The following is a 14,545-nucleotide window of genomic DNA, read 5'->3' on the forward strand; positions in this document are numbered from 1 at the left end:
CTTCCCTCTCTCCCCCCTTCCCCCCTCCACGGGTAACCTGCCGGCATGAAGAAGACCCGCAGCACCAACCTCAGGCGGGCCTGGCCCAGCTCGGATCTGTCGGAGCGGGCCTTGGAGCGCATCCGCTCTCGCAGTGAGAAGGACTACCACCACCATAAGCACTTTCCACCGCCCCCTCCTCCGACCCACATCTCCCCTTCTCTGCGGGGCTACATGACACCAGGTGGGTCCCCCAGGACCTCTGATTCATCTTGAACCAGAGGCTGTAAATCAGGGTTCCACACATCTGTTCCTGAAGGACCACTGCCCTGCAGAGTTAAGATCAAACCTACCTCACCTACCTGTAATTTTCTAGTAACTCTCAAGACCTTGATTAACTTGCTCAGGTGTCTCTGATTTGGGTTGGACCTAAACTCTGCAGGGGCAGTGGACCTTGTGGACCAGATTTGAGGAAACCTACTGTGAATGTTTGTTAACCTAGTGAATTAGTAACCTGTCATTCTCCATCATCAGCGTGTCTTGTTTAAATGGCTATGTGAGGTTGATGCGCTGATAGACAGGGGCTTTTGGCACGCTATAGTAGCGAAGCAGTCGCAACAGCACAAGCAAAGCAAAGGATGAAATCAAGCATCATGCATCCACCATTTTGGTCCCAGCAAGTTTTTTATTTTTTATTTTATACAGTATTTAGTTTGTAGCATCATGAATAACAATTCTGGCAGCTGGTTTCCCAGTTGTACATGTGTAGTGAGAGAGATTCTGAGATGGCCTCAGGCTTCATGGCTGCTTTTCTTCATTTCGGTTGTGAGTGTTCTGTTATTGTCCATAATATTCAGCTGGAGAGCTGGTCAGGCCTGTAGAGGAGCTTAATATTGAAATGGCAAGGTGACACCACCTCAGTTTTCAAAACTGTATTTTTAATCTGTGTTTGGGTAAATAAAGTTGCCAGTCCTTTTAGTTTGGCGATTTTACAGATATGTCAAAAGCAATATTTCTGCTTGCACATTGTACGGTCGTGTGTGTGTGTGTATGTTCATGAGGTGTGAGCAACTGGGTGCAAAGTTAGCACAGAGACTGTGAAAAGGAGAAAATCTGTAAGTTCTCTCAGTTTTAACCATACCAGTGAACACTCACAAATAGGGTACATCTTCGTGTCCTATAACATTTTTGTAAAGCATTTAATGCACAAATTCCACGTTTTTGTTGTGAGAACTAACCAAACCTGTCCCACCCTAAAGGTCTTGACTTTCTAGGCTATATCCAACAATTAAAATCAATTTTACTTATGTTGAATTGATATTCAGTTTTTTGTACTAAATATATTTTTCAGTTTTTAACAAATTGCCATCACCTCTTTCTGCATCATGGCCCGAAGACAAGTAAATTTCCACAAATTGTAGTCACAGCATCCATCAAATTTAAGAATACATCCCTTTTTCCTAAACTAATGACGATCAAACAAATGTTGTCTCTTTAGGTATTGAGAAATTAAGTTTATCATTAACCAGCTGTGCCTAAACCAGCTAAACTTTACTGAGTGGTAGCTTAATTTAGGCTAAAAATGTGCACTTGATACATTTTTCATTGTAATTTAAAGGTTGATTTAATGTTTATTTCTGGGTTGAGAAATTAGATGCAAAATAAACTGTTCATAGTTTGACCTTCTAAGGCAGATAATCAACATTTTATGAAGGTTAAGTACCTCCTTTCTTTGACTATTTGCTAAAAAATGGAACATGGAATGTGCAACAAATTAGGCTAGTGTTCACCAGATGAGGTTTACATTGTCTGTACTCCAAGCCAGATAAAAGTGTCTACACTTGAATTATCACTTTTTCCAGGTCTCACATTTTTAACATGGCAATTCCTTTTCAGCTTCGGTCCCTCTATTCTTTAAAGGAATTGTGAAAAAAAATTGTATTTACATATTGTTCCCCCACCATTAAAGCAAAAAAGGAAACATTTTGGTGAATGTTTGAGCTGCTCTTTTACTTTAAAGATCATATGTCAAGTGAGAAACAGTGTGAAAAGACAAACAAGTGAGAAAAGTGCTTGAGAAACAGACCAAAATTTAGAGCCCAGGCTAATTGGAAATAGTGCCTGTGGAATTTTGCAATACTGATGTTGCTTTTTGCATTTTATGCAACACCTTAAAGTGAACTGTCCAGTGAATGGTGATAAAAGTGTGTTAGTTTGATCTGAAACAGATGAATGTGAATCTGGCAATGTTTTGTTACACTGGTTATTGTACATATTGCGGTAATTTGGAAATTAAATGTCCAGAGTGGAACTAAAAGGTAAATTCTCTGTCGTGTTAACCGATAGCAATAAGAAAAATAAATAAATAAATATGATAAATATATATATATATAAGATATATACATAAAAGATAAAATGCACTTTCTGAAGTAACCATACAATTGTAGCTGGCTTCTATAAGTGAGTTGAGCTCTTTTATTGCAAGTTCAATTCTGTACCAGGTGAGCTACCAAGCAAGTTTACTACATGAGAAAAGCCATACATGTGGAGCTGGATATGTGATGCAAATGTCAAAATGTATTAGTTTACAGATATTATAATTTGATAATCTGGAAATGTAAATCCTTATTTGCTAAAAACCTATCCTCTGCCATAGCTTTTAAATCGCATGCTGCTAACACAGCTACAGCAGCATGTCATATATAGTATATATAAAATATATGTATTTGTTCATAAAACTGTTTCCTTGCTTCCTTTTCAGGAGGGCGCTATTTTACCAACCAGCTTTATTGTGTGCCCACCTACAGTAGGTGTCAAGATTGTCCTTAAAATGATGCTACCTTTACCTGTTAGCACAGACTAATCGTGGTATACAGACCTATCCTTGACCTTGACTAACTTCAGGGGCCTACTGCTATTATAAGTGAAGTCAGCTGTCTGTTGGACCAATACTCATATGCCCCATTGAACACAAATAAATTGAAATTAATTATAAATATTATAAATCTATGCCATCAATTTATAAGTGCTATAAAAATAAGCAAGTTTTCTTAAATTTAGTATTTTTAACATTCTTAATTGGGCATGAAGATACAATACCATTCAATGTATTTTTTGGAAACCATGATACATTTTTTTTCAGGATTCTTTGATAAATGGGAACAGCATTTATTTGGAATACATTTTTTTGTAACAATGTAAAAGTTTAACTGTAACTTTTGATTGATTGAATATGTCCTTGCTGAATAAAAGTATTAATTTCTTTAAAAAAAATAATAAAATCTCACTGACCTCAAAGTTTTTAATGGTAGTGTAAATCATAGTTATTGTATGTGTCTGTGGAAAATTTTGCTGAATCCTGTGCTAAAAGCAAAACCAACATCTTCTTTAATGTATTTCTACTAAAAAGAAAATGTTCCTAGAAAGTTCCTAGATCTTTAAAATCAGTGTGAATTTCAAATTGGTTTTTCGCAACACATTAAATTACCAAGAGACAGGATATTCCATGAAATCAAAAAAAGTTTGTTTTATCCATTAGGAATTGATTGGATGGTGAAAAACGGGTGGTACATACCAAATTGAACCACACTAAATGCAAGTTTGTAAATCACTGCCCAAGTAGCTATTTGGATATTGGCTGATATTGTCCGAAAGCCTGCCTGATGTAAGTGATGTCAGCAGAAGAGGAAAAAAAATTCAAGTTCAAAATATTAGAAAGCCAATAGCATTTTTCCTGTTTTGAATAACTTATACCAATAAATCAATGTGCATTAAGAAAGTCGATTTTATGTTGATTAAGGGTATCATCTTGCTTGCCTGTTTTCCACTGAACTGTTTTGGACTTTATTTTAGTGACACAAAGTAACTACACACGCTTGCACGTACGCACCGGCCCAGCTGTGACAGAGTCCCTGATTTAGGCGTGGGAGAGAAACGAGGCCATGCTGGTGCAGTAATAGCCTGGCCTCTGTAGTAATGTGCGTAGAGGAGAAAGAGAGAGATAGAAGAGGCGGTGCTCGAATAAATTGCTGGTCTCTGCCTACAGTCAGCTGATAGATTTGTAGAAATCATCCAGCCACTATGAGCAACTCAGTTAAGCCTTTGGGATCTTTTCCATTAAAAATGAGACACACATATGCAAGTGTGAAAGATGTCTGTGCCGTGCACAAGTCCTCATATAGTGCCTCTTGCTTTCACTGTTCTGATAAACACATACACCTGTTTTAATATAGACCATCTCATTATTTCCTCACAACACAGATTCGCTCTGTCGTTCTATTTTTTTTCTCTCTTTCTCTCTTCTACACATACTATTACTCGTTGCACCAGGCTAAAAATATCCACCCCAGATCTGGACATCCCAGATGCTGACATCACTAATGGGACTGTATGCAGGATTTGCATGGAATGATTGAGAAGAGAATGAGAGAGGGAGGGATGAACGAATGGTGAGTGATCAGGCCACAGAAGTAGGACTGCAAGCTAACATACTGCATGAAGTGAAGATTTTGCATTGACCCCCATTTGAAGCAGCATTCGTTTATAGTCTGTCCCATATAGCGATATTTGACCTTTCCGTTGTGTAGTAAAGAACGCTGGTCTCCATTTTGCGCCAGGCATGAAGGTTACTATCAAAACTGTACAGTAACATGGAGGGCTGTGCATATGGTATGACTGTATCTTCCCTACCTCTGTATTCAGTCAATGTGCTTGTAGTATTGTTGGCTATGGGGTACAACTGTGCTTATTGTCTTCAGAAGGAAATGGGTCAGCAGAGAGTCTGGGCCTAGTCTGAGGGGACCACCCAGCGCACTCCACTCTACCCCCTTCCTCTTTTCGGTTATAGCTTGGACCACTATGCTGCTAAGAGTAAAGGTCTAGTGGATTTAAGAAATTAAAAGATTATTTTATTTATAGTTTGAAGTTTAGTGTAACAGAGCTATGTTTTCCTTTTGCTGTAGATAGATTTGCTGGGTCTTAAGCCAACTTTTTGGTCTTCAAAAATGATGAGATGAGAAAAGGAAACTGTGGTTGAGCGATCTTAAAGGGGACATCGGATGCCCATTTTCCACAAGTTGGTATGATCATTTAGGGTCTTCATGAAATGTCTGTAACATACTTTGGTTAAAATTCCTCAGTGGTTATGTAAAACAACACCAACTATTTTACCTTGTCAAAAACAGCTCTGTTCACAGCGACCTGTTTCGGTGCATGTCCCTTTAAAGATGACATATCATGAAAATCTGACTTTTTCAGGTTTTAAGTGCTATAATCAGGTCCCCGGTGCATCTACCAACCAAGGAAACGTGAAAAAGATTAAACCAGTAACTTTGTTTTGGTAAGCCATTTTCTGCAAGCGTCTGAGAAAACGAGCGCGTCTGATTTCGCTCCCCAAGTGATGTTGCAAAGGGATCTCATTATAATATTACCACCCCTTAATCTGCACGTTTCCACCCACGGCGCCGTCATTTGATTTCGCAAGTGACAACGGTGTACCAGTTCTAATGCCATGGCGAAAGTTCTTTGTCTGCACAGACGAGCACAGAACACTGTTTAGAGTCCCAGCCTTAGAGGAGACAACAGAGCAGTGGATTTATTGATTTATTTACTGTATATTACTGCTGCCACACAGATCTAAAATAAACATGCATGTTTTTATTTAACTCGTGTGTGTTTTTAACGTGAACTTAAAAACATGTGTGAATGAGAACTTAGTTTAGTACTCGCATGCTGTGACAGAAGCTTTCTGTCCTTGTGCTTCGGATGTGTGCACTCAGAAAACTTGTATATTAGAAGTTTAAACTAATATGGTTTAAAATGCATGATTTCAGTGCGATAAACATGATAATCAGAACCAAAACAGATGTTTTTTAGTAGGTACGAGCTGTAATGGCGCAGCTCTATTCTGGAAAAGAGGGCGGGGAACAGCAGCTCATTTGCATTTAAAGAGACCGCCACGAAAAACAGCGCGTTTCTGCTTCCATTCAAAATAGGCATTTTCAAAAAGATATAAATGATCTGTGGGGTATTTTGAGCTGAAACTTTACAGACACATTCTGGGGACACCAGAGACTTATATTACATATTGTAAAAAGGGGCATAATATGTCTCCTTTAAATGGTAATGAGCTACTGCTCACCCCACCCATCTCTTCCGTGGGGTGTGTCAACACAAAACTTGTGAATATATTCAAATATATCTTGGAGGTGGTCTTATTCAAATAGCTAGCTAGCTATCTACTTAGAAACCGGCTGCAAATCGAAACAGCTCACTGTATGACAGAGTTTCAGACTCAGACAGCCTTGTAATGCTTCCATCTTTTCTGAGCTGGCAGACACACCAGAAAACTAAATGCAAAAAAAAGTGAAAATTTAATCCAATGTCCCATTTAAGCCTAACGAATACTTCAGCTGCCTGCATTCCACAACAGCTGTCCGCATTCCTAGTGGACTTTCTGTCTTAACATTCACTAGACGCATGCGCTGTGTGCACAGTACACCCAGACAGTCTGCGGACACTCCTATTGATGAAAAATAAAAAAGAGAAACAAAAAAAAGAGAGAAAACTGCGTGGACTGTCTGCATGCACTGTACACATACAACAGCGCATGCGTCAGGTGAATGTTAAGACAGAAAGTCTTAAAGGTGTTGCTGTGCATGTGTCGAACTTGTCCATCCACTCTCATCCGCGGTGGAATACTTTGAAAGCTGTGCGGACATGGCTGTGCACAAGACTGAGCGGAACGTGGAAAAAGTAGTATACCCGGGCCTTTAGGTTTGTCCAGTTTCATCAAACTACCCTAGATACAGTGAGGTCAGAAAATCTGAGATCTTATTAGAAATCCGATATATTTAAAGTTTAGCTTAAACTTGTAAATAAACAGTTTTCAGTTTATAAAAAATATAAACTTTTTTTTAACTACTTCTTTGTCACTACATTTACATGTGTTTTAATGTTATTACTAATAATAGAAAAGCATACACTATAATATTTATTTTTTTCGTATAACACCAACTTTATTTAACTGTTCTAATACTTTATTAGACAGAACTGTTAAACAGAGACTGTAAAACTATAGGGGTTATGCGCAACAGACTTCCGTATTCTGTTAACCGGGTCTCGTCGCTTCCGGTTCACGCGTTTTGCATATGCTTAGCTAAATATGAAGCAGTTTTACTCAAGATGCCTTCAAAGTAGATACCAATGATGATCATAACCAATGTCCATCACATATGCGGACTGATATCTAAAAGTTTTTTTTAATTTTTATTCTTTTCACATTTAGATATAAAAATGGAATAAAACGTCAACAATAAAAACAGCTAGCTAGTTTAACTGATTATCTTAAAAAATCAAAGATATCGCTATTATTTAATACGGTTGTTAACACGTTCTCAGACAAGCAGAAGCAATGAGACCTGGGGCAAGTTCAAGCTCAAACCGGTGTGCACCGTTTTGCTACGGTTTCCGGTTTGAACGACATGTTTCCTGGAAACGGTGCGCAACGGGGTTTGAGATGCATTTTCTCTTGTTTGGTGGGTGTGTCAATGAGAGACAGCTCGCACAATGTAATTAACATCCAAATAAATTCACAAGAGCAAGTATATTGTTTGCACGTTTATTTACATTAAAGGCAAAATAACTTAAATAATAAGACCACAAGTATATTAAGTCTGTCTAAATATAATTTAGTAATTGCAATGTCTTCTGGTCCATATCCTTTCCTTAGGAAGGTGCGCTAAATACTGATTAATGTAACATAAAAATACTATACATATTTATATATTTTGCTATTGTATTATGGAGTGACACTTTCATAAACTTTTCTATACCCCTCTGATTATATAATGGTAAATATTACAATATCATAGCACAACAACAGTGATCAGCAATAATGATAAGCCTAATACTCACAATAAAAATAATAAGGTCATATAGATCATAACACAGTCTTGGAGGTAAGAAATGGATTATCCTTCACCTGAAATGTTTGTCTTTTCATCCTGAAATGCGAGGCAAATGTTGGATCACAATAATTAGGAACCACAGTTGAAGGATGGCCTTCTCAGCTGCCATAGTTGCATCTCTTGCGTCATCAGAACAGGGTGTTCAACGCACCACCGTTTCCATTTAAAAAAACGTTTTGCACCGTTTTTGTCGTGGCTGAACGCAGCCCTGTGTTCCGGGTTTGGTCAGGTGATGTTCGAACATCGATGTTCGGCATTCTCATCGCTGTCAAAATAAAAGCCCGGCATGCCATCAAAATAAAAGACTTGCTTCCAACACATGTCCAAACAAAAAAAGAAAATTTATTGGTCAATGCCGATAATTAAAAAAAAAAATTGTCTGATTTATCAGCCTTGGTAATATATTGACTTACACCTAAATTATCACTTGATTGCAGTGCAAAGCTTTTTGCAGCCATGTTTTATTCCAGCAAACTAGAAAGTTAGCTAAACTAGTTATTAAGCCAAAGTCATGGGTTCAATTTACATGGAAAACAAGAACTGATACAAATGTGTACCTTAAATATAATATAATATAATTTGCTACCCCTCTGATTATATAATGGTAAATATTACAATATCATAGCACAACAACAGTGATCAGCAATAATGATAAGCCTAATACTCACAATAAAAATAATAAGGTCATATAGATCATAACACAGTCTTGGAGGTAAGAAATGGATTATCCTTCACCTGAAATGTTTGTCTTTTCATCCTGAAATGCGAGGCAAATGTTGGATCACAATAATTAGGAACCACAGTTGAAGGATGGCCTTCTCAGCTGCCATAGTTGCATCTCTTGCGTCATCAGAACAGGGTGTTCAACGCACCACCGTTTCCATTTAAAAAAACGTTTTGCACCGTTTTTGTCGTGGCTGAACGCAGCCCTGTGTTCCGGGTTTGGTCAGGTGATGTTCGAACATCGATGTTCGGCATTCTCATCGCTGTCAAAATAAAAGCCCGGCATGCCATCAAAATAAAAGACTTGCTTCCAACACATGTCCAAACAAAAAAAGAAAATTTATTGGTCAATGCCGATAATTAAAAAAAAAAATTGTCTGATTTATCAGCCTTGGTAATATATTGACTTACACCTAAATTATCACTTGATTGCAGTGCAAAGCTTTTTGCAGCCATGTTTTATTCCAGCAAACTAGAAAGTTAGCTAAACTAGTTATTAAGCCAAAGTCATGGGTTCAATTTACATGGAAAACAAGAACTGATACAAATGTGTACCTTAAATATAATATAATATAATTTGCTTTGGATGAAAAAACATCTGCCAAATGTATAAATGTATTGACTACAGAGCTCAGAACCACCACTATTGCTTAGTTCAGTTTCTAGAAAAGGGTTTCAATTACAAATCAAGATTATTTGTGAAAGGCATTGAATTACTTGAATTGAGTTATTTATTAACTACACAGTGTGTTTACAGTCACTTCACGTTTCATGATTGATTACTCTCCGATTGGGTATACACATGTACACTTGCTCACGTAAATGTGTGTGGATATAAATCCATTCTACTCCTCTTGTGCTATGTAATATTACAGAGTTCTTTGATTATGCTAATGTTAGACACCAATTTTTTCTGTTGAATCCTTCCTTTACCCCATATGGCAATTAGTGTTTGAATTTTGCAGCTGCACAATCCATGTGTGTTCTCCATGACTGCTCACTCATGTGTAGTTATGTTTGGGATGAATGAAGTTTACCTATATGGCCTGATTCAAATATATCCTGGAGGGCATTTACACTTGGTGTTTGCATGATCGGATGCTTTACAATTTCTGTTACTCCATCCCCAGACTCTCTTCAGAGGATGGCCTGCTTTTGGCAAGGGCTACTCTTGCCCTGGCTAAATTTGGAATCCAGTGCCACAGCATCTGCCTCAGAGACACCTCAGAATATTAGGATCATAGGTTTTTAAATGTGGCTGTATGATGGTGGATTTTCTATAGAGAGCTCAAGACTATATATATATATACAGTAATTATGGTGTTTTGTGTATATATTTATATAAAGTGAAGGTGGGTAACTTTTAAGCAGTTGTATTAAATAATAAATATAGTTTAATTTAAACTTTAAAACAGCAAATTTAAACTGGAACATTTAGAGATAATATCCAAAATAATGTTTACTACATGTATACTGCTTTCTCAGTATCAGATAATCTGTGTGTAAATTTGGGTTGTTCAGGGGGCTGGTTTAAACTATATTTTGGCACAAACTAGCCAGACCAGTCAATAGCATAACGTAGGCTGCCATTGATTTCAGCTCATGGTGACCTTGGCTGCTAATAAACAAAGAAAAGAAAAAAAAAGAAGAAGAAAACTTAATATTTTGGTCCAAGATTTCACATCCATATTCACTAGCATGTTTTATTAAAGTTGACTCATAAATCCAATGTTCCAGAGCTAAAATGTTTCTTATATAAATTTCATATGGTGGTTATGATGCAGATTTGAAGGATGAAAGTGTGTCAGTGCAGTGGAGTGTAGTGGCCAACAGTCTGCATACGCTCATCTGAGGCAGTGCTAGGCTAGGCTAGGTTAGCTGCAGCAGCGCATTAACACTGCTGGCCTAGTGCACACAATGCTTTGCATCTTCAGACTTTATTCACTGGTGTAATGCTGAATAAAAAGTATCCCACCTAGTTTATGTAATGCCTAGACCCTCAGCTGGAGTTTAGAAAGCATAAAAGAGAAGCAGAATGTAGAGGGGTAGCTCTGAGGAGCTCTTTTGTTAGAAATACTGCTACTGCACTAACAACACTGCAAACTACTAATAGTGAATGCTCAGCATTTTTTAAAAGCTGAATTGGAATTTTATTGACATTGATTGTATTTGTATGTTGACAATCCTGTATAAATTAGCATGTTGTTGGTGTATTATGTTTACAGAACAAAAACATACTTTGCACACGTCTACATACGGAATTAATGTATCATGATTTTATAGAGAGTGGGTCTGACATTCTGCTTAGTACACTGTAAAAATTGCATTTTTATAGAAAAAAGTAAAACACTTAATGTTTTTTGCAAGTAAAAACTATAAATCTCTATATAAATTTACAATTAAACATTTTAAAATGTGATGTGTCCCTACATGACACATCACATATGATTATATTATATAAAAGTAATTTAGTTTCTTATCATTTTTGTTATCAGTATTGTACATTAGAGTCATTTTGTGTTATTTGGTTAATGTTTATTGCATTATTTTAGTGTCTTGTGATACTGTCTTGTGAAGCCTGGAGTTTTGCAAAACTGAATCAATTACTAATTGAGACCTCAATATTCACTTTTGTTTGTAACTTAACTAGGCCTAGGACCTAAGTCTAGAACCTGGTCTAAATTGAAAGAGAAAGACTAAACTGATAATTTTTAAATGAGGTTGAGAACGTTTTAGGTGGAACATTATACTACTACTTTTGCCCAATAAAATGGCATTGGTTTAACAACCTCTAACAAGTTTCCTGCTTTGCCTTTGACTGCCAGCTTAAAGTATACTGTATATGTCACATCCCTCATAGCACACATACATCACGGAGACGTCTATTTGATGTCTGCATTTGCATCTGCAAGACATAATTTTTTAGAGCGTTTGCTCACCTGCAATACGTCTATAGGATGTTTCCTATCAGATGTCAAATGGACATTTAGAAAATGTCTTTAAGATGAAAAACTGACATCTATCAGATGTTTGTACACAGCAGATGCTTTCCAGATCAAGCGATCTTTAACAGACGTCTTGCAGTGTGCTATCTGGGAATCCACTCACATATCCTATGTATGAATTTAAAGTGATAGGTTGTATAGCTATTTAGGACAATTATGATCAACTTGTGCTTGACTGAAACCTTAAACAGACTCGCATATGTTCTAGCGGTTCCTCCCTACCCAGAGAGGCGTGTGTAGGACGAGTACTTTTAAAGCAGTTATCTTCACCCACCATTTTCAAACAAGCTGTGAATACACTGTTGATGTAACCAAGATGTTTTCATCCTCACTGAGGCCTGCTTTTTTCAGGCATTTGTGGTTCACTCTGACGTGGCTACACATAGACAAGGCTTAAGTCTGTCCAACAACCTGTTTTAGTCAGACTGGTGACCTTAATCCATTACCTACCTATCAGAAAGAGAGAGAGAGAGAGAGAGAGAGAGTGTGGACGTGTGTCTTATGGGGGGAGTTGAACTAGTTTGAAGCTGCTGGGCTGCCATATGGGACGTGATGTAATTCGTGGGCATGCTGAATGTGTGGGAGAGGCTGAATGTGATACTATATTAATTGATGTATAGAGATGTCATATATGGTCAGTCAGTGTATTTTTATTTAAGTAAACTGTTGGTTTTAAAGGGATAGTTCACCCAAAAATTAATATTTTGTCATCATTTACTCAACCACATGATGTTCCAAACTTGCGTGAATTTCTTGAACTGCACAAAACAAGATATTTTGAAGAGTGCCAGTAACCAAACATTTGTAGTAAATAGTAAATGTTTTTTCCATACTATGGAAGTCGATGGCTGTTTGGTTATGGACAACATTTTGGTTGTGTTCAACAGAAGAAAGCAACTCATGCAGGTTTGAACTTGAGGGTGAGTAAATGATGTCAAAATATTCATTTTGGGTGAACTATCCCTTTAAGTTAGACGCTTCCACCTTTTTTCATATGTAATTTGCAGTTTCAGAAAGATTTTGTTTTGCTCTTGGCTCTAGATCTGTGCCTCAACTATTACAGCCCTTCTCAGAGTGAACAGCACCACAGCACAAGCACAAGCTCTATACAATAGGGCTCCAAGGGTAGTGCTGGCCACATTTGGTGTGTACAAGCAAACACTTTTTTTTCTGGTTTGTTGTCATGGAGACGGATCTTTTGTGTCCTCTCTGACAAAAAATGAGGTCACCTCTCGTTCAGTGGGCAGCTGTGAGGATTTAGGTAAAGGCTCTGTCTCTCTCTTTCTTGCTTTGTTTCATTGCACTTTTTTTGGAGGTAGAGCTAACAAAGTACAAGATGTACCTAAATTGAGTAACAATCTGATAATCATGGAATTGTGATGAATTGTTACATTGTCTAGATAAACAGAATACATTATATTTTCGGTTTAAAGTCATTGTCAGTCGTTGAAAGTTTCATCATGTTTGTAGACTCACTTATCCACTTCTGTATGGATACATCTTCTAGGGAAGCTTGAGGTTTTCCAACAAGTTTCCACAGTGTTAGACTATTTAAGAAAACAAGAGGATCCTTTCTATATAATGAGCATATGTTTTTGTCTGCGTATGTATGAATTCCATGTATAAATTTTCAAAACGATCATAAAAGAATCAAGTCTTAAAATATACAAGGCCACAAGCATGGGTTTTACATATCAAACAGTCAACAAATCTGTGCCCCACTGAACCTTATTCACTCACTCCCACTCATTGTTTACATCATAGATCACCAAGGAGATTAGTCAGGTGACCATGCCTCCATCTTCTATCAGTGTTGGTGTAGCACCCCTGAATTGTTTGAGCATGTTCAGGTGCCAATTAGACCAGAAAATTAGCCTTAATTTCTCACATTGGATCAAATACCGGTAATACAGTCATTCAGGAAGATCAGGCTTCAGATGGAATACTGTTATTCAGATAAGCGTTTGTTAAATATTCAAAACATGTTGAATATTCAGGACAGAGTGACAGCCTTAGACGAATGAAAGCTAGGAGATTTCATTAAAAAAGAAATGTTGCAGAGAAGAAAATATTTTGCTCCTGTCCTTTTCCCTCCGTTTGGTTTAGGACATTTTGGATTCCTGCCTCCATCTAGTGTTGCCTCAGTTAAACTTCTACTTGAGTTTCATAAGGTTATGATGGTGAATCTAAGGTTAAGCTTGTATCTGCTTCTCTTTTTTGCCCCCATTGTTGTAAAGCACACTGGCCTGCATAGTTAATCATAATTAATATCACAATTTATATCATATTTTAACTTGAATATTTGAATATTTTGAACGTGATTATTTTTTATTTTATTTTATTCTTATTTTTTATTTTAATCACTTTGATTGAAGTGTGATTTCAAAACACTCACTTATCACTGAATTTAGAGGTTTCATGTATAAGTCAAGTCAAGTCAAGTCTGCTTTGTCAATTCTTCCACATGTACAGCACATACACACAGAGAATTGAAATTGCGTTTACTTTCAGACCCTTGGGTGCATACAGATAACATAAATACAGATTAAATACAAAATACAACTATACAAATATACAAATAAGGTAAAATGTAAAAATATATATATAAAGCACAAGGCATATGGCAGATAGAGTGCAAACCAGTAAAGTAAACAACAGTGCAGATATAGTGATTGTAGTGCAAAAATGATTTGTAGTGCAAAAGAGCTTATTCAGACTGATTAAAGTGACAGTGAGTGTGTGTGTATTTGGGAGGGGGGAGTGGGAGAGTCTGTTAGAGGGTCAGAGTTCAGTGGTGCGTGGGGCAAAAGAGGGGAGGGGGGGCAAGGTCATGAGGGAGTTCAGCTTCCTGACAGCCTGATGGATGAAGCT

The 14,545-nt window shown here is 37.2% G+C and overlaps 1 protein-coding gene and 1 long non-coding RNA gene across 3 annotated transcripts in view; both read left to right on the forward strand.

The window, feature by feature from the left end:
- LOC107559650 (storkhead-box protein 2-like) overlaps positions 1-14,545 on the forward strand; it is a 48,632-nt gene that overhangs the window by 17,958 nt on the left and 16,129 nt on the right. Inside the window, exon 1 of one of the 2 annotated variants that reach the window (XM_016243549.1) lies at positions 16-223. The exons of the other annotated variant lie outside the window; for it this stretch is intronic. Within the exon in view, the coding sequence (XP_016099035.1) occupies positions 46-223 (178 nt within the window). The 5' untranslated portion in view covers positions 16-45. Of the gene's footprint in view, positions 1-15; positions 224-14,545 lie in introns of those variants that run through there. 2 annotated transcript variants of the gene reach the window in all.
- The window catches only part of LOC107559651 (uncharacterized), a 14,133-nt gene continuing 2,491 nt past the window's right edge, over positions 2,904-14,545 (forward strand). Inside the window, exons 1-2 of the long non-coding RNA XR_001605651.1 lie at positions 2,904-2,914; positions 10,711-10,714. This is a non-coding gene — a long non-coding RNA (uncharacterized lncRNA). The remainder of the gene's footprint in view (positions 2,915-10,710; positions 10,715-14,545) is intronic.

Source organism: Sinocyclocheilus grahami, unplaced genomic scaffold (assembly GCF_001515645.1).
Source record: "Sinocyclocheilus grahami isolate Dianchi unplaced genomic scaffold, SAMN03320097.WGS_v1.1 scaffold693.1, whole genome shotgun sequence".
NCBI lineage: Eukaryota > Metazoa > Chordata > Actinopteri > Cypriniformes > Cyprinidae > Sinocyclocheilus > Sinocyclocheilus grahami.